Source organism: Sphaeramia orbicularis, chromosome 18 (assembly GCF_902148855.1).
Source record: "Sphaeramia orbicularis chromosome 18, fSphaOr1.1, whole genome shotgun sequence".
Classification (NCBI taxonomy): Eukaryota; Metazoa; Chordata; class Actinopteri; order Kurtiformes; family Apogonidae; genus Sphaeramia; species Sphaeramia orbicularis.
The window spans coordinates 37,195,787-37,214,542 of NC_043974.1; the positions used below are offsets into that span (position 1 = coordinate 37,195,787).

The window sequence follows — 18,756 nt, forward strand, 5'->3', positions numbered from 1 at the left end:
ATCACAGACAACTTTTCTGGAATGCACAGTTTTATCAGCCTTCTGAAAGTCTGCATCATCAGCACAGTCTTCTGGAGGAATTCTGAAGAATGCTTGTGGCAGATCCAAAGTTTCAAAGAAACACATGGTGCTGGTGGTGACAAAACCACTGATCTGCTTCCCTTCATAATCTGCTTGACTAAGGGCATCACAACGCTTTAGTGGAACCGAAAGAACCTTCATTTTCCATCATGTTGTGAACCATCAGCTGCTTCTACTCTTGTGTCACACTGGAGTTGAAGAATGCCAGGACAACCAGTTCTTCACTCAAGTACCAAAGATGTCAGCTGAAAGCTGTTATATTGCTAGATGAAGCACTAAAACCTTGGCTTTGATAGTACTGCTGCTTCTTTTAGCAGGTCAGCTCGGCTATGCTGAAAATGCAAAATTAGTCAATTTCCAGGAAACTTCCAGCAACTTGTGCAACCTCTAAAACATCTCCTTTTTCTTCCAAATTTTTTCCTAAATCATCTTTTGAATGCCAAAACCTAATGCAGGGTTCTAATTGAGGTTATCTGAAACTTTATTTTTCAGCATGATTGTTGGACCACCCTAATGTAAAAATCTAAATCTCACTTTGAACTTATTCCTCAGTATCAAAAATAGGAACCCAATTTAATGTTCAAGTGCAGTACTTGAGTAGTGACCGCTTTAAACAAATCCAGTAAACTTTGTCTAAACCTTAAAAAAAAAACGTCTGGGTCAGCAGTTACCAAATTACATGGTGTTCAATATTTGATTGTTGCATTATTGTGGAAGTCTTAAGTAAGATATGACTAATAATGTATTAGCCAATAACAGGCAGAGGTCACGTCTGTAGTTGAACATCATCTACACCAATCGTCTCCTGCTTTAACCTCCGTTCGTTTCTATGCCGGTGGCCGAGTCAAACATATTCCCGATTGTTCTCCTAATTCCTAGATAATTTCATGTATGTTCAGCATTTTTTTGGTGTTTCATTGTCAATGTTTAGAAAAAGGTAAATGATGATTTTGCAGGTAAACTACTTCCGTTATGTTGTATTGGACCATGGGTGTTGGTGGGCGGGGCTTCTAGCTGGCCATCCACAGGGTGAAGGGGATGAGGAGGGTGGGCAGGGCGGTGCTGGGGGATATTCCCAAACAGACCATGGACAGGAGGCCCAGCAGCGCCGTCAGCAGGACCATCCTCTGGTCTCGGATCAGTGACTTCAGCCACTCGCAGAACTGGAAACACAAAACACATGGAAATGTTCAGATTTTACCTGAAAATATGATGGGAATCTCTCTAAGAGGTTGAAGGTGTGTTACATAGTGACATCTAGTGGTGATGTTACGACCAAGTATATAATAATGTAGAATAACAGCTTTGACACTGTAAATATATGAAAATATGAAATAGTTCCAATGGTTTTGCAACTTTCCTTAAGAGCTGGTGATAAAACATTAGTATTTACACTTCACTAATTGTAATTTAAAGATTTTGTTTGGTTTTCAGAGTTGTTTTACTTGATTTTAGTTTAATTTTTATGCTAAAATTATATTGTAATTAAGCTAAACACATTTTTTAAATCATCATAGGCAAATTAGATCTCTGCATTTGACCCGTAATACACCCACAGTACCTAGCATTAGCATTAGCATTAGCCAATAGCAGACATTAGCATATATGAGCTACCATTGAAGGCGCTGAGGGACAGACTCCAAATCTACATCAATACCATCATCGGAGACACCGACAGGAGAATTAACATATTGTGCTTGTTTATAATGTTGTACCTCTAGGTTTGTGCAACGTTCCACTGTTTGGTAAACATTTGTTATGTTCGAACCATAAAACCACAAATACTACAGAAAAACAGCTGGATTATTTCTGTCTTGTTGCATTCGTTTTCAATACGAAATCAAAATAAAAACACTGATCTAAATAAATCACGAACTTATCGGGACATTTTCGTCCACATATTAGCTAAGCGGGGACGCAGAATGCTAGCTAGTTATTGTGCATATAACACATTAAAAAAATACATGAAACATCCAAATAAAGTGCATCTGTAGAAAAGTGGAAAGAGTTGGAAGCAAGGTTATTATCGTTAACGAAAACTAATGAAATGACGAAAACTAGAATCGTAAAAAACCATTTTTGTTAACTGAAATAAATAAAGACTATAATTAAAAGAAAAAAACAATAACTAACTGAAACTGTATTGTGTGCTTATAAAACTAAAACATAAAAATTATGGATAAAATTCCCTTTGTTTTCGTCTTTGCCAATGTCGGATTGATATAGTATATTTGATAAAGTATTTTTATTTTTTATTGGACTGTCTTTTCTCGGTAGCACTTTGAGATTCTGCTGAATGAAAAGGGGCTTCATAAATGCAATTATTATTATTATTATCATTATTATTATATGAAATCGATTTATTTCCCTCAAGCAATTTTATCTGCTGGCACCATATGACACTTGACAGTCCGTCACTTGTGGTTTAAAGTCGTCTTCTGGTCCCCACTCTACCTGGAAACATGGCGACTAAAGTCGGGAGAAAGCAGCAGAGTCCTGTCTGGGATTTATTTGAATACAACGGAGAAGAGAAAATATACGACAAAACTAAAACTAATACTAAAACTAAACTAAAACTAAGCATTTAGAAAAATATGAAAACTAATAAAAACTAGCAAACGTGCTCTAAAAACTGATTAAAACTAACTGAATTAGAGAAAAAAAAGTCAAAACTAAATAAAACTAAACTAGAATGAAAAATCCTAAACTATTAAAACCTTGGTTGGAAGGACGTCGAAACAACCTCATCATGATTCGCGTTTGCAGATTCAGTTGTCCGAGTTGACTTGTAGTCCCAGAACAAGGTAAAGCTGTTGTTTATTTAGGTAGGGGGCCCCTGAGGACGCCTGTCAGAGCTCCTGTTGGCCCCCCCACCCCCATCCCTATAATGAGCCAGACCCCGACTCCCAGACGGCAGGTCACATATTTAGGTTCCCAATTACAGGAAGTGAAACTCGATCAGGAAAAGCTCTCTGTGTTCTCTTTCAACACGCCCTGTTTGGCTTCTGAGACTTTCCAACCTTTCTGGACCAAAACAAATGTGTTTAAGGAGACATTTTCATACCCAGAAAGAGCTGAAGGACTGAAAACACTCCAGATGCACAATGAAAATTCACCTAAAAACTCCTCATGACGGTCCAAACTAAGGTTCAGTTTGCTTTCATACTGAAAGTGATGGTCCTGAAATTTGCTGCTTTTCTATCAATATATTTACTGTGCATTTGGAAATTTCACACAAGAAAATGTTTACGGAAATGCAAAATTAGTAGAAGTGGAAACACCTTTGTAATTACACTGTCCAAGACACTCTGAATAAGTGTGAAACATGATGTGGACACTCAATTATACTTTATCTCATCCATTAAAAAGACATCTGAGCCATTTCAGAAGGAAAAACACAGAATGCTTATTAGAACCATGAGTAACATCGCCTACAGCGCCACCTGTTGACCATGAACGCAGCCTAGATTCACTCCAAACTTGTTTATCAAGTCACACTTTTCAGAAGTTCTCTTCAGATTTGCTTGGCGTTCAACACTGTTTAGTTTTTTTGGACAGTTGTGTGTCTGACGAGATGTTTTTCTGTTTCCAAAAGTCCTAACTTTCCAAAACCTACCATCATATTGGACAGACTGATCTCATGAAATCGTGTTGTATGTCACGCCAGTTCTTATGGCATTTGGTGTGCTATACGTACGTATTTTCATCCTTTTCATCGCACGTTATTCAATGCCATTTGATCGCGTGTCAATGTACGCCAAGATCTCCGGTTTACATATCCGTAACCGCTAACATTAACCACTATTCACGTGGTATTTAATGCAGCGTGAACATATAAAAACATAAAAAGCTTACAATGTGTACAGATAACACGCCACTTTTAGTTGGCGTGTTATTTGTATGCATAATTCATGATATCACGTTGTATTGGAAACAAACCAACCCAGTTGCGACAGTTTGATCTGACAAAAACACCACCTCTTGACTGGAAAGAAAAAAAAAAGATGATCTGTTTGGTCTGGACCAGGTTCCACACCTGAACATTGGGTGAAAAGGGTGAAAGTCTAGAAAAATTGAGGAACTGTTGAGTTTGATTTGTACTTCTGGGGTAAAGCATCATTTTTAGTTTTAGTTAGAACAAAAACAGCAAAAAAAAAAAAAATGCAACCCTTTCGGTCGCATTATATACAGAACAATGGATATGTTGTTTTTTTGTTGGTTGTTTGAAGTGATTGACGACCGAATAAACTACTACTAATAATAATAAATAAATTATCGTATTTGTGATTTAATGGAAAAACCGACATTACGCACTTCTGTTTTTTCGACATTTAGTAAATATTGGTAAAGTTTTGCACAGATGTCCAATGGAAAAGCGACTTCTATTGGCAGAATAAGTTAAATGTTCAGAAAACGTCATTAAACGGGGTTTAAGGAGGAGGTTTGGGGATGGATTCAGCTCAATCACAAACTCTGATGACTTAAAACAACCAGCGTTCATATCCATTTTCAAGTTAAGTTAAAGTTGATCCCCTTGCTGTTTTTGTTCCTAACCCTAACATCGTCCTAAATACTGTTGATCGATCATGTAGTTGTGGTTTGTAGTTCCGTCTGCAGTTGGTTCGTCAGCCCATTTCACAGATCGACGCTGCTTTGGGAGTTAATTCTACCCACTTTTTCTTTTACTGTCGACAAAAATTAATGGGAAAACCGACATTGTGCACGACAATTCCAAAAGTCTCATTTTTCGATTAAAAGTTTTTGTGCTGGCAAGAAGTGTTTTTTTGGGTGTAGTGCTAATGGTATATCACGCAAAACTGCAATGGAAAGACCTTTTTTTGCAACTAGAGTCAGGTGAATTAAAAAAACGTACGTTGACGTACGTTACAACAAGCGAAGAAGAAGAAGAAACATGTCGCGGTATGTGTGGACACACCAGGAAACCCAATCATTTTTTAATTTAGTATGAGATAGAGGGGTAATTTATAATAATAATGAATATATCTGTAAATCAACACCACATTTACTTTTGTTGCCATTTTTATGGAATGACTTCTTATGTCATCTCGTAATAATAAATAAACAAATCATCATATTTGTGATTTAATGGAAAACCGACATTATGCACTTCTATTTTTTAGACATTTTGTAAATTTCGGTAAAGTTTTGCGCAAATGTCCAACGGAAAAGTGACTTCTGTTCGCAGAATAAGTTAAATGTTCGGATAATTTCATTAAACAGGGAAGGTTTGGGGATGGAGTCAGCTCAATCACAAACTCTGATGACTTAAAACAACCAGCGTTTATGTCCATTTTCACGTGAATTTAAAGTTGATCCCCTTGCTGTTTTTGTTCCTAACCCTAACATCGTCCTAAAAACTATTGAACGGTCATGTAGTCATGGTTTGTAGTTCTGTCTGCGGTCGGTTTACTCAGCCCATTTCACAGATCGACGCTTCTTTGGGAGTTAATCCTACCCACTTTTTCTTTTAGCGTCGACAAAACGTGCCATTAAAAGCCTATTTTTCTGTAAGTGATTTTCCACCTCTTTGAGGAGGCGTGTCCCTGACCACTCCATCATCATCATCATCATCACGGTGGTCGTCTTCTACTCGTTCTGTTTGGGTTCTGCCGCAGAACCTCCGGGCTCAATGCAGCTCTTGTTCTCTGGACTTTCCGAAGCAGCTGCCCCACATTTTTCCTCTCAGTCTAACAAACACAGCGAAGCACTGATGTGGAGGCTTTTGATTTTTATGACACCTTTAAAAAAGTGATGGAGGACGAAGGGAAAAAGGCCCAGTTTGAGTTTAGACGGCTGGAGCTGAGTACAAACCTGTGTGTTTTTACAGTTTTCACTAGTTTAACGCTACAATTTGCTTAAATTAGAAGTAGACTCTGAATATTGTTAATCAGTTTCTGAGGGAAATTGAGTCTTTTCGCAAAAATTACACTGAAGATATTAATAATCAAATGTGTTAAAATAATTTCAGGTCAATTCAATCTAAAGTGAATCAGAACCAGAATATACACTCATAAGAACCTATAAATAATGAAAACTGTAAATTTGTCTCTTTGTTTTAGTGTAAAAATGTCAAATTACACAAATATATTGACATTTACAGACTAGCCTTTAACAAAAAATGTGAAAAACCTGAAATGTCTTCAGAGAAGTATGTGGAATTTTAATAATATTCTGTCTGTTATTTAATGTTTTGTGTATTTGTAGATCCACTGTGATCTCTAAGTTGTGATTCACATGTATAAATGATAAACTAAGGCACAGGTGTCAAACCGGGGGCCAAATCCGGCCCGCCAAAGGGTCCAGTCCGGCCCTTGAAATGCAAAATTAAACTAAGATATTAACAGTCCTTTTGGTTCAGGTTCCACATTCAGACCAGTTCAATCTAAAGTGGGTCAGACCAGTCAAATACTATCATAACAATCTATAAATACTCCCAACTCCACATTTTTCTCTTTGTAAATGTAAATATTTTCATGTATTTACACTAATACAAAGTATAATTTCACAAAAAATGTGAATAACCTGAACAACCTAAAATGTTTACCTCTGCCGGGAGGTATTGTGATTGCTTTGTTTGTTTGTTTGTTTGTTAGCAAGCAAACTCAAAAAGTTATGGATTGATTTTCATGAAATTTTCAGGAAATGTTGATACTGGCACAAGGAAGAAATGATTAAATTTTGATGGTGATTGGGGGGGGGGGGGTTTGGTCCAATCAGAAGGATGAGTGGACTCACATCATCACAATAAACACAAATGAAGGAAAAAAAAAAGAACAAAATGTACAAAATGACGAAAATACATAAATTAAATGAACATAAATGAAGGAATTAATGAACAAAATGCACAAAAATGAAGAAAATATAAAATTAAATGAACACAAATGAAGGAAATAATGAACAAAATGCACAAAATGAAGAAAATATAAAATTCAATGAACACAAATGAAGGAAATAATGAACAAAATGCATAAAAATGAAGAAAATATAAATATTGAACAAAATGAAGAACAATGAATATAAAAACAAAATTAAGAAAAATTAAGAAAATAATGAAGAAAATATAAAAACAAATTGACCAAAAATGAAGAAAAATATTGAACAAAATGAAGAAAAATGAATATAAAACAAAATGACCAAAAATTAAGAAAATAATGAAAAAAATGAAGAAAAATGAAGAAAATCTAAAAACAAAATGACCAAAAATGAAGAAAATAATGAACAAAATGAAGGGGGGGGGGCAGATCTCTCTTGGCGGAGGTCTGCGCTCTCCGAGTGCTTTTCTTGTTTAAGTACAATTTTAACAATATTCTGCCTGATATTAAATGTTTTGTGTTCGTAGATCCACTGTGATCTCTCAGTTATGATGTTCATGTGTAAATGATAAACTGAAGCATAATAATGTTAAAATTACACTTATTTTTTCAGTGTGTTCATGTTATTCACATTGTTTGAAAGGATAGTTTGTAGATGTAAACCATTTTTTCGCTCTAAAACACAGAGAAACTTTTGGAGTCAACATTATTACTATATTATTAGGTTATTATTTTACTGGTTCAGACCACTTCAGATCAAATTTAACTGAATGAGGAACTGAACTAAAATGAGTTTGACACCCCTGAACTAAGGCATAACATTGTTAACACTGCACTTATTTTACTACAGAATTTTCAGGTTGTTCATGTTATGTTCAAGTACAATTCATAGATGTAAACATCTTCATTATGGAATTTACTTTTTTCACTCAAAAGTTATTTTCCTCTTATTTATATTATTTTACTGGTCCGGCCCACTTTAGATCATATTAGGCTGAATGTGGCCCCTGAACTGAAAGGAGTTTGACACCCCTGCTCTAGTGTCTCCTACTAACAGATGCTGATTCGACCTTTGTCTTGGTTCATATCTGTGCTGCCTGATGTAAAAGTGTAAACTGGCTCAGTTTTTGGGATCTCCTCCAGCCTCAGCTGAAGGTGTTCCTCCCCAGCCAGTATGTCCATGTGGGCCCCAGAAGGGTTACATTTGGGCTGCATGTAAAAGTCCCATGTAAGTTTGTCCACAGTTTCCATGGTGGCCCCAGATGTGTTTGCCCATATTAGAATCACAATCAGAATGAAAATCAGAATCAGAATCTCTTTATTGTCATTGTACCAAGTACAACAAAATGGAGGTAAAACTCTTTGGTTCAGTGTAAGAATTTACAGACAGACAACAAATATCAGTAAAACAACAACAAATATCAGTAAAAGGCACAGTTATTTACATCAAAAAATAAAAAAGTATTGCAAACTAAGATATTTGTAAAACATAGAATTTAACCCTTTCATGCATAGTGCTCACTACAGTGGACAGCTGATCAAAGGTGTTTCCTTGTATATTTATGGATTTCTTGTTTTGTACATCATCCCATAAACTAACATTCATACCATTACTGTAACTTTGCTGTTCTAGATAAACCCGATCTGCAGTAACATGTTTGAGTGTAAAAAAAAAAAAAAAAAGCTAATTGTTACTAGACTGAAATAAACAGTTTTGTTTTGTTTGTTTTTTTAAACAAAAGTTGCTTTTTTTTTTTTTTGCATATTATCTCCATGCAGGTATGTTAAAATGTGTGAAAACATCAGATTAGCAGCATTAAACATGTTTTTATTTCATAGTTTTCACATAGTATATCAGTAAATACATGTTTCTTTGTTTCTAAAATTAAACACATGGTGTCCAGCTGAGTGGACATTTTTGTAATTCCATGAAAAATAGGTTCATAAAAAATCAATTGCATTGTTTTTTTTATGCCTAAAGAGGAATAAAAACACTCTGGAAAAAAATCTTGATTAAGCCTCTCATAATTCATGCATGAAAGGGTTAAGTAGTGCAAATGACATGAAATATAAATATTGTGGGATGAATAGTGTGAAGAATAAATAATATAAAATATTCAGATCTCTGATTCTGATCTGGGCAAACCCATGTGGGGTCACCATGGAAACTGTGGACCAACCCAAATGGGACCCTTATCTGCAGCCCAAATGTAAACCTTCTGGGGTCCACATGGACATGCAGGCTGGGTCTGTACCTGCCTTCACCCTGCCTGTGTGAAATACCAGGTCTCCTTCCACCTCTGTGCGCATGACGCACACCACACCGGGGCGGATCGGTGGAACCCTGTGCGTAAAGAGCGCACAGCCGCTCCGCTCCGCTCCTCACCTTGTCGGTCTGCAGGCTTTGCGCGTTCCCGTAGCGGCAGAAGGTGACGAAGTGCTCGCAGTTGTTCCACAGGAGGCTGTAGGACACGGATCCCACCAGCCTCTCCGCCCGCCGGGCCACCTCCTCCCCGGACAGCGGGCTCCGGCGCACAGCCCGGTCCATGGCGTTCAGCAGGATCCCGGCCCCGTACGCGAAATCCTCCACGGAGTCCACTCTGATGCTGGCGCGTTTGGAGAGCACCCCCAGGAGCAGCCGGGTGTTGGTCACCATCTCCTGGATCTGGAGGCTGTCCGCGGTCAGAGCCGGGAGGATGTCCGGGATCAGGTGCGCCACCCGGTTGTCGCCGAGGTAGATGCCGAAGTGAGTGAACAGAGTCCGGGGAACCTCCAGCAGGTCCCCCCGCTGGAACCTCTGAGGAGCCGGAGTTGGAGCAGACTCATCCCGGTCAGAGCGTCTGGGGAGAGGCGGCAGAAGGCTGGACAGACGGATGTGGGCGATGAGGAAGAGTTTCTCCAGGAGGAAGGTGAGTGTGTCCAACATGACTGAGAAGAAAGAAAAGAAAAAGACTGAAGAGGAGAAGAGGATGGAGCTGTGAAGGTCTGAGGACTGAAGACCTGAACTACTGCAGAGAAATGAAGAGAAGAAGAGGAGGAGGAGGAGGAGGAGTCTAGGCTGCAGACAGGCTTTAATTGACATGATGAAGACAAGAGAGGAGGAGGAGGAGGAGGAGGAGAACGAGGAGGAGGAGGAGGAGGAGGAGGAGGAGGAGGAGGAGGAGGAGGAGGAGGAGGGTGAGTCCAGTAAGTTTTAGTACAATTTTTCTTCATTTTGTTGATTATTTCCTATTTTTGTCCATTTTATTATTTTCTTCATTCTGTTCTTTCACGTTTGTTCATCTCCTAGATACTTTTCTTCAGTTTTGATGATTTTACTTATTTTTTTGATCAGTTTGCTGAGTACTTTGCTCATTTTTGTCATGAGATTATGAATCAAACAAGACATCTATCTATCTATCTATCTATCTATCTATCTATCTATCTATCTATCTATCTATCTATCTATCTTGTTTCATTTTTACTTCTTGTGAAACATACACTACATTTATGATGTGAAATCAAAGAGAGGAGGAGGAGGAGGAGGAGGAGGAGGAGGTGTGAGTCCAGCAAATTTAGAAAAGTCCGAACAGACTGAGAGGAAAAAAAACCAAAGCACCTGAGATCAGACTGAAGACAGACTGAGTTAGAATGGAGAAGAAAGAGAAGAGAGAACAAATATTGAAGTGAGAAGAGAGAGAGAGAGAGAGAGAGAGAGAGAGGGAGGGACAGAAAGGGAGAGAGAGGGAGAGAGGGAGAGAGAGGGAGAGAGACAGAGAGAGGGAGAGAGGAGGGAGAGAGAGACAGAGAGGGGGAGAGAGAGGGAGAGAGAGAGGAGGGAGAGAGAGAGAGGGAGGGAGAGAGAGAGGGAGAGAGAGACAGAGAGAGGGAGAGAGAGAGAGCGGAGGGAGAGAGAGGGAGAGAGAGGGAGAGAGGAGAGAGAGAGAGGGAGAGAGAGGGAGAGAGAGGGAGAGAGAGAGAGCGAGAGAGAGAGAGGGAGAGGAGAGAGAGGGAGAGAGAGAGAGAGGAGGGAGAGAGAGAGACAGAGGGAGGGAGAGAAGGAGAGAGAGAAGAGGGAGAGAGAGAGACAGAGGGAGAGACAGGGAGAGAGAGGGAGAGAGCGAGACAGAGAGAGGGAGAGAGACAGACAGACAGAGAGAGAGAGACGGAGAGGGAGAGAGAGACAGGAAGACAGACAGATAAACAGACAGGCAGATAAACAGACAGACAGACATGTTGTATTTCAGTCGTTCCTCCAGTGCTGTGCCTCTACAGGGTTAACAGCTGTAGTTCAGTTTGTTGTTCATGTCTAAACCTGTGGTTCAGAATAACTCTCATGTAAAGTGTCCCAGACCTGCTGTTATAATGGGTACATACATATAGAAATACAATTTAACTGACAGACTGTAATCAGATTACCTGTGCTCTGCATGAATCCAAACCTGTCAGATCCATCCACCACATACTGTCCAACATACTGTACATCCCAAACCCAAACACACAAACTCTTTCCCATAATGCACCAGGGGCAGCCACACTGTAGTCTGTCTGACATCCAGCTTGTCCTGACCTGGTTTCTGCTCCACCATGGAAGTGTGTGTGTGTGTGTGTGTGTGTGTGTGAAGCCATTGTGTGGTTTTTGTGAAGCCACAGTGACCTCAGCCACTCGTTGCACATTTCCCATGATGCTCTGCTGTGGTGAGTATGTGTGTGGTTGGAAACTCTGAGCGGTGTGTGTTCACTTGGCTTTTCCAGGTCTGGCGGTACCACTGCAGTGTGTGTTGGCTCCGGTCCCTTTGTGAGGACGACTGAAGGACCAATAACTCCTTACATCGGTGTTAAAGTGTCCGACTGTTCCAAAGTGTTGTTTTTAACTCCATGTTCACCAGGATGGGAGGAGGAGTCTCAGGATTTACTCCAATAAAACACTCACAAGGTCTCTGAAAAACAGGAGTGGATTAGATGTGAATACAGGTACAGACCACAGCTCCAGGGACGGCAGTGTCCATGTGGGGACCAGAGTGTCCAATCAGAAGGCCTCTGTGTGTGTGTGTGTGTGTGTGTGTGTGTTTACCAACAAACCTGAAGGCATGTCAATAAAACAGTGGAATGAATTCATCCACAAACGCAGGTTAAAGCCACATGTGAATATGAGTCACAAACATCACTACGTTCTTTGGGTCAAAGGTCTTTTTTTTTTTTTTAACATATGTATCATTTTTTTGGTGCAGATTTAAGCGACATTGAACACTTGAATATTCAGTTTCAGAGGCTTTAAGCATGTCCCACTCTTCCCACCCCCTCACCCTCCTACTCCTGGTCAAACAGCAAATAGCAAAACACTCATCGAACAAAAAGAGTGAGAAAAAACAAAAAAAACCTTAAAGAATAAAATAAAAAATGAAATAAATAAAACAGTAAAAGCAAAGAAAAGAAAAACAACTGCCTAATAATAGACAAATGTGTGTTTTTATGGGGGTTTATTGGTTCTGTTTTTTTTTTTTTTGCTGTTTTTTCTTGTTTTTGTTTTTTTTACATTTGATTTTCCTATTTTTATTGATATATTTTCTTATAACTATATCATGTTGTATCGCTGTAAAATGTTTAATGGGTGAAAAGAAAGAAAACACTATAAAAAGCGAATTACAAAAAACAAAAACAAAACAAAGAATGGAGAATAAAATCAAAAAATAAATAAATAAATAAAATAAAATAATAGAAGCAAAGAAAAGAAAATCAATGGCCTAATAATAAACAAATCTGCTTATTCACAAAGGTCAAAGGTCATTTAACTCATAAAGACCCAGTGTGACTTTTGTCTTGTTTGTTTTCCCAAATGAATTTCTCTCTATTTTTAATCTTTATGTGATTTATCACCATTTATTACAATATTATTCTCTGTATTTTACATTTTTGAAAATCATGTATGTTCTTATATTTAATTGACTGATCATGTGGATGTTCATAAAAGCTCAGATTAAAGTTTTTTTTAATCAAAAATAGTGCAAACAATTAAAATATGAATAGGGATTAATCAGGGGGTTGCTGTGGATTAAGTCAATTAATCACAATTAATTTTGAATCTATATTAATTGTGTTTCATTTTGCATGAGCAAACAGACGTAAGAAAGAAGGGAATATATATGCACGTAACGTGTTTCTTAAACACCGTCAACAATTTCAACAAAACAAATGTAAACAACTGTTTTATCGGTACCCTGCCCCCCTGAAGGGGAGGCAAGGGGTATTGTTTTTGGTTTGGTTTGTTTGATTGTTTACACTCTAGCAGCAAAACTATCAATTGAATTCAAACCAAATTTGGTTTATACATTGCCAGTGACCCAGAACACATGTAGTTACATTTTTGGAAAAGTAGGTCAAAGTTCAAATTTTTTATGAATTTTTCAAATCTTTTTTCCCATTTACTTATAATGGGCGAAACATCACGTCTGCAGCAGAAAAACTACTAGTTGAATTAAAACCAAACTGGGTTTATAGATTACCAGTGACCCAGAATAGATGTGGTTACATTTTGGGAAAAGTAGGTCAAAGTTTTAATTTTTTATGAATTTTTTTTTTAATCTTTTTTTTCCCCTCATTTACTTATAATGGACGAAATTTCATGTCTGTAGCAGCAAAACTATTCTTTGAGTTCATACCAAATTGGGTTTATAGATCGCCAGTGACCAAGAATACATTTTAGCAAAAATAGTCAAAGTTTAAATTTTTTATGAATTTTTCAAATCTTTTTTCCCATTTACTTAATGGGCAAGATTTCAAACATCTGCAGCAGAAGAACTATTGGTCGACATCATACTAAATTTGGTTTATAGATGACCAGTGACCCAGAATGATGCGATTACTTTTTTGGAAAGAGTTCAAATTTTTCATACATTTTTACATCTTTTTTTTTTTCTCCCATTTACTTATAATGGGCAAAATTTCACATCAATAAAAACATCAATTTTGTTCCACTTCACTTCAAACTTGGCACATATATAGAGGCAATTAATGTGCTGACATCAGCACACGCATAGACATGATGACATCAGCTGGATCGATGCCAAAATAAGCTACAATATCTGCGAGGGGCGGGGTTTGTTGTACCTGGCACCACTTGTTTTTTCAGTTCTAGTTTTCATCATTTCGTTAGTTCTTGTTGACGATACTAACTTTAGTCTGAACACAGAATCTATCCATTGTAACTCAACTTTTTCGTTGCTTCTTTTTGTTGTTGTTTTCCTTCTCTTTGTCTGCAGACATCGTGGTCGTAGAGGTGGGCGTCTGAAAGCCGCTGGCATCACGTGGAGCTCCATTGTTTGGGTTTTGTGACAGGCTTCAGTCTGGACAAACGCTGACTCGTCCAATGAATCTAAATGAAGAAAAGGAAAAGCAGCCTGAGCTCGTCCAACGGCCCTGAAAGGTCCTGGAGGGACGCCACACCCAGTGCATGATGGGATGTGGACGCTGGTGCACTGGTCCACTGTGCAGGACTGTGCTGTTCATTTGGGTCCGTCAGTCTGCTGTTTCCTGTCCTTTCAAGAGGAGAAGAAGAGGATTCTGGGGATTAAGGCGAAGATTATGGTAAGGATCCACCCCCCACCGCCGCCGCTGAATGACAGGATTTAGAATGAATGAGTGTGTCGCATACACACACACACACACACACACACACACACACACACACACACACACACACTGAGCGGCTGTTAAAAGGTGAATGGAGTTGAGTGACAGCTGTTTGTGACTCAGTGTGAGTCAGCGTTGTGTTAATGCTTTAACCTTTGACCTCAGGAGAAGATACTTAGCACATTAGCATGAACCATTTAAGCACATTAGCACTAAGACACTAAAACACCCAGCACTAATACTGACCACAACTAACTTAGTATCTACTGACTGAAGTACTACTAATACTACTACTAATACTACCACTACTACTACTACTAATAATAATATTACTACTACTACTAATATTATTACTACTACTACTACTAATAATAATATTACTACTACTAATATTATTACTACTACTACTAATAATAATACTCTTACTACTACTACCACTACTAACACTATTACTACTAGCACTACTACTACTACTACTACTACTACTACCAATACTACTACTACTACTATTACTAATATTATTACTACCACTACTACTACTACTACAACTACTACTATCACTACTACTGCTACTACTACCACTACTAATACTAATATTACTACTAATATTATTACTACTACTAGTACTACTACTACTACTACTACTACTAATAATAATAATAATATAATAATACTATTACTACTACCACTACTAGTATGGGTACATCAGTGCCCCCATGACTAACCTGCATTTGTTTGAAGGGATTATCTTCTCCCTGAAAATCTATGATCATTTCAACTGGACAATGAAGAATTTAGTTTTAATTAACCCCCCCACCCCACCCCACCCCCACCCCAAAAGGGGAGGCAAGGGGTATTGTTTTTGGTTCGGTTTGTTTCTTTGTTTGTTTGTTAACACTCTAGCAGCCAAACTATTGACTGAATTCATACCAAATTGGGTTTATAAATTGCCAGTGACCCAGAATAGATATCCATACATTTTGGTAACAGCAGGTCAAAGTTCAAATTTTTTATGTATTTATAAAAAACTAAAAAAAAATTCCCATTTACTTATAATGGATGAAATTTCACATGTCTGTAGTAGGAAAACTGTTGATTGAATTCAGACCACAATGGGTTTATAGATTGCCAATGACCCAGAATAGATACCATTACATTTTGGGAAAAGTAGGTCAAAGTTTCAATTTTTTTTATGAAGTTTTAAAAAATTTTTTTTTTCCAATTTACTTATAATGGGTGAAATTTCAAATATCTGTAGCAGCAAAACTATTGGTTGAATTCATAACAAATTGTGTGTATAGATTGCTAGTGACCCAGAAAAAAATGTGGTTACATTTTGGGAAAAGTAGGTCAAAGTTAAAAATTTTTATGAAGTTTTTAAATCTTTTTTCTCCCATTTACTTATAATGGGTGAAATTTCAAATGTCTATAACATCAATTTTATTTCAATTGACTTCAAACTTGGTACATAAATGGACGTATTTGATCTGCTGACATCAGCACATGCACAGACATGATGACATCAGCTGGATCGATGCTAAAATAAGCTACAATACATGTGAGGGGCGGGGTTTGTTGTGCCTGGAACCACTTGCTGTATTTTCTAAATCTTCCCACTTGTTCTGGACATAAAGTTGGTAGAACTGAATGTATTTCATTTATGAAATCAACAGATACTGAGCGGAGATGCTACGATACCCATGGACATCAGCTGCTCTTCAGAAGCCTTAAAGAAGACAGAGATTCCAGTTTCTAGAAGCAGAAGTGAAGCTCTGGGACACGGCGTTGACGACTGCAGAGTTGAGAAAAGGTGTTTTGTGGATCAGATCCCAATTAATGAGGACAGACAGAGCATCACAGGGAACCAGAGACTGAAAGTCCACCATCATCACTGATCAGACATCATTTATCTTCCTTTGTCCTCTGTGACACTTACTGTCGTGAGTTTGGGGGCTGCACAAAGACGTCATGATGAATGATGTGAAAGACGACCCGCTGTACACAAACATCCATCTTTGCAAAGATGCTCACTGACAGTGTTTTCTAAAAGAGGAGGGACGCATAAAATGTCCTCATAATGATAGAAAAACACCAGGATGTGTTCACACACACACACACACACACACACACACACACACACACACAAAGACACCCATGTTCCCATGCTGTCAAAGACCCGTGATGAACATTATTCATGGTTTAGTTTTGTTGTTGTCACGCTGAACTTGGTATTTGTGGGAAATTTGACTAATGAATTCAGGGATGAAAAAAAACACTTTAAAAAGGTCCGATCGAAAGAAAATGCACAAAAAGCAAAAAAACAGAGAAAAAAACATATCAGAACAGAGAAAAAGTGATTGTATTTCACAAACAGCCTCAGAAAATAGTAACAAAAAAAAAAAAAAAACCAACAACTAAAAAATCAGCTGGCCAATGACACAGATATTTAACTGTTTAAAACCTGATGTGTCATGGCTGAAAGTCCAATTAATCTTATTAAAATATGTAACATTTAGCACATTTAGTCTCTGAGGCAGATAATTTCCAAAAAAAACTGTACACCAGGGTTCCACTAACTAGACTGTAAATGGATTTAATTACACAATATTAGGTGAAGTTTCCTGTTTTAGAGTCAGTAAGTCAGTGTTTGGCATTAACTCACCTCTAGACACCATAGAGCTCCACCCCTTTCGTCCAAATCTGGACACTTCTTCCACACATGGCTTTGCATCCCATCCTCATCCATGAACACATGCTGGGGTGGTAGGGAATACTGTAGGCTAAGGCACCGGAGGGTCGCTGGTTCAAGTCCCATCCAGGACAAGTTAGGGCATGTAGACTGTAGCAGAAGAGGTGCCAGTTCACCACCAGGGCACTGCCCTTGAGCAAGGCACCACACATTAAGTGCACATATATCACTCATGTTTGCGTATTTGGTAAAAAAAAGAATAAGAGAATGAAAAAAAAAAAGGAATTTGAGGGACTAATAATGTTATTTCTTCTATTTTAATGAGCTACTACCGTTCATAACCTGCAAAAGGGAAAGTTAAGGTGGTATTAGTTGGAAGATACATGATGCAGACATGACTTTAATGTCATTAAACAGAAGAAGTGACCCTGAACCGCCTGCTTTCATCACACTCATCTACTGTGACATTTAATTCACAGTAGAGCTCCTTATCAGACTAGGTTTATGAAGCACTGTTAGCATACGTTAGCAAAACCCAGCGCTGCTACCAATGTTAATCAAATTCCACCCATTTTACATACACCACTCTTGGCTCTTAAAAATACGCGGCATTTGTTGTTGCTATATGAGACATAGGAGATTAAACATGGTTAGAAATGTCCGCTAGCATGCTAAATGCTAACACTGTAAAGACTAGTCCATCATATCATTGAAGAATACCTTAAATGTCACATACACACACTCCAGCACTAATCTAAATTATACCAAATTATAAAACACAATACATCCCTCAAATGTACTGTAGTTTATTTTGGATTTTCTTTTCAGAAAGGAAAGAAAAACTAGTGGTTAATTGATTTTCATTTTAAAATAGAAAAATTAAAGTTGAATTCAAAACAGATAAACCAAATAAAAAAAAAAAAAACTGATTGATTTTCCTTTTCTCTTTCTAATAAAAAAGAAATTTACTACCTGACAGAAATGGAAAAACGGACCAAAAACACCTGTTTTTTTTTTTTTTTTTTTTTAATTTTCTGAGACTGGATGTTGTCATTTTCAAGGACAGAGCGCTAATGCCTAGGTCACAAAGATTCTAACGAACCATGGGTTTGTACAAATCCTCCTGTTTGTACGAAATATGGACATCGTAGACATGTTCCCTCCATGAATGTCTATGGACTCGAGATTTTGTACGAACCATTTTTCCATTTCTGTCAGGTAGTAACTTTCTTTTTTTATTAGAAAGAGAAAATGAAAATCAATTTTGAAAATTTAATTTATCTGTTTTGACACAGAAAAAGAAAAACACCTTAAAATTCAACTTTAATTCTTCTATTTTAAAACAAAATTCAATTAACCACTAGTTTTTCTTTTGTTTCTGAAAAGAAAATCCAATTACCAAGAGATACACTTACCTTTCTTAATGCAAAGTAGAAACCAAAACTCTCCTGAGATGACTAAAAAGCTATATTTTGTTGCAATGGGAGAAGTAAAAGTTGGATAAAAATACCTACTTGATATTTCTGCGATATGATTCCTCAATCT

The 18,756-nt window shown here is 37.7% G+C and overlaps 1 protein-coding gene across 2 annotated transcripts; it reads right to left on the reverse strand.

Annotated features, from left to right (window-relative positions):
- Positions 1-594: 594 nt before the first annotated feature.
- Positions 595-17,547, reverse strand: LOC115438458 (lecithin retinol acyltransferase-like). 2 transcript variants are annotated; one of them, XM_030162107.1, is made up of 3 exons: positions 17,185-17,547; positions 9,301-9,842; positions 595-1,244 (listed from the first exon to the last, which is right to left on the reverse strand). In XM_030162107.1, the coding sequence occupies exons 1-3, from the start codon at positions 17,195-17,197 to the stop codon at positions 1,092-1,094; spliced, it is 708 nt and encodes a 235-aa protein (XP_030017967.1). In that variant the 5' UTR covers positions 17,198-17,547; the 3' UTR covers positions 595-1,091. The 2 variants fall into 2 exon arrangements, with proteins under 2 accessions (XP_030017967.1, XP_030017966.1); XM_030162106.1 differs by lacking the exon at positions 17,185-17,547 and having other exon boundaries at positions 9,301-10,518.
- Positions 17,548-18,756: the final 1,209 nt, after the last annotated feature.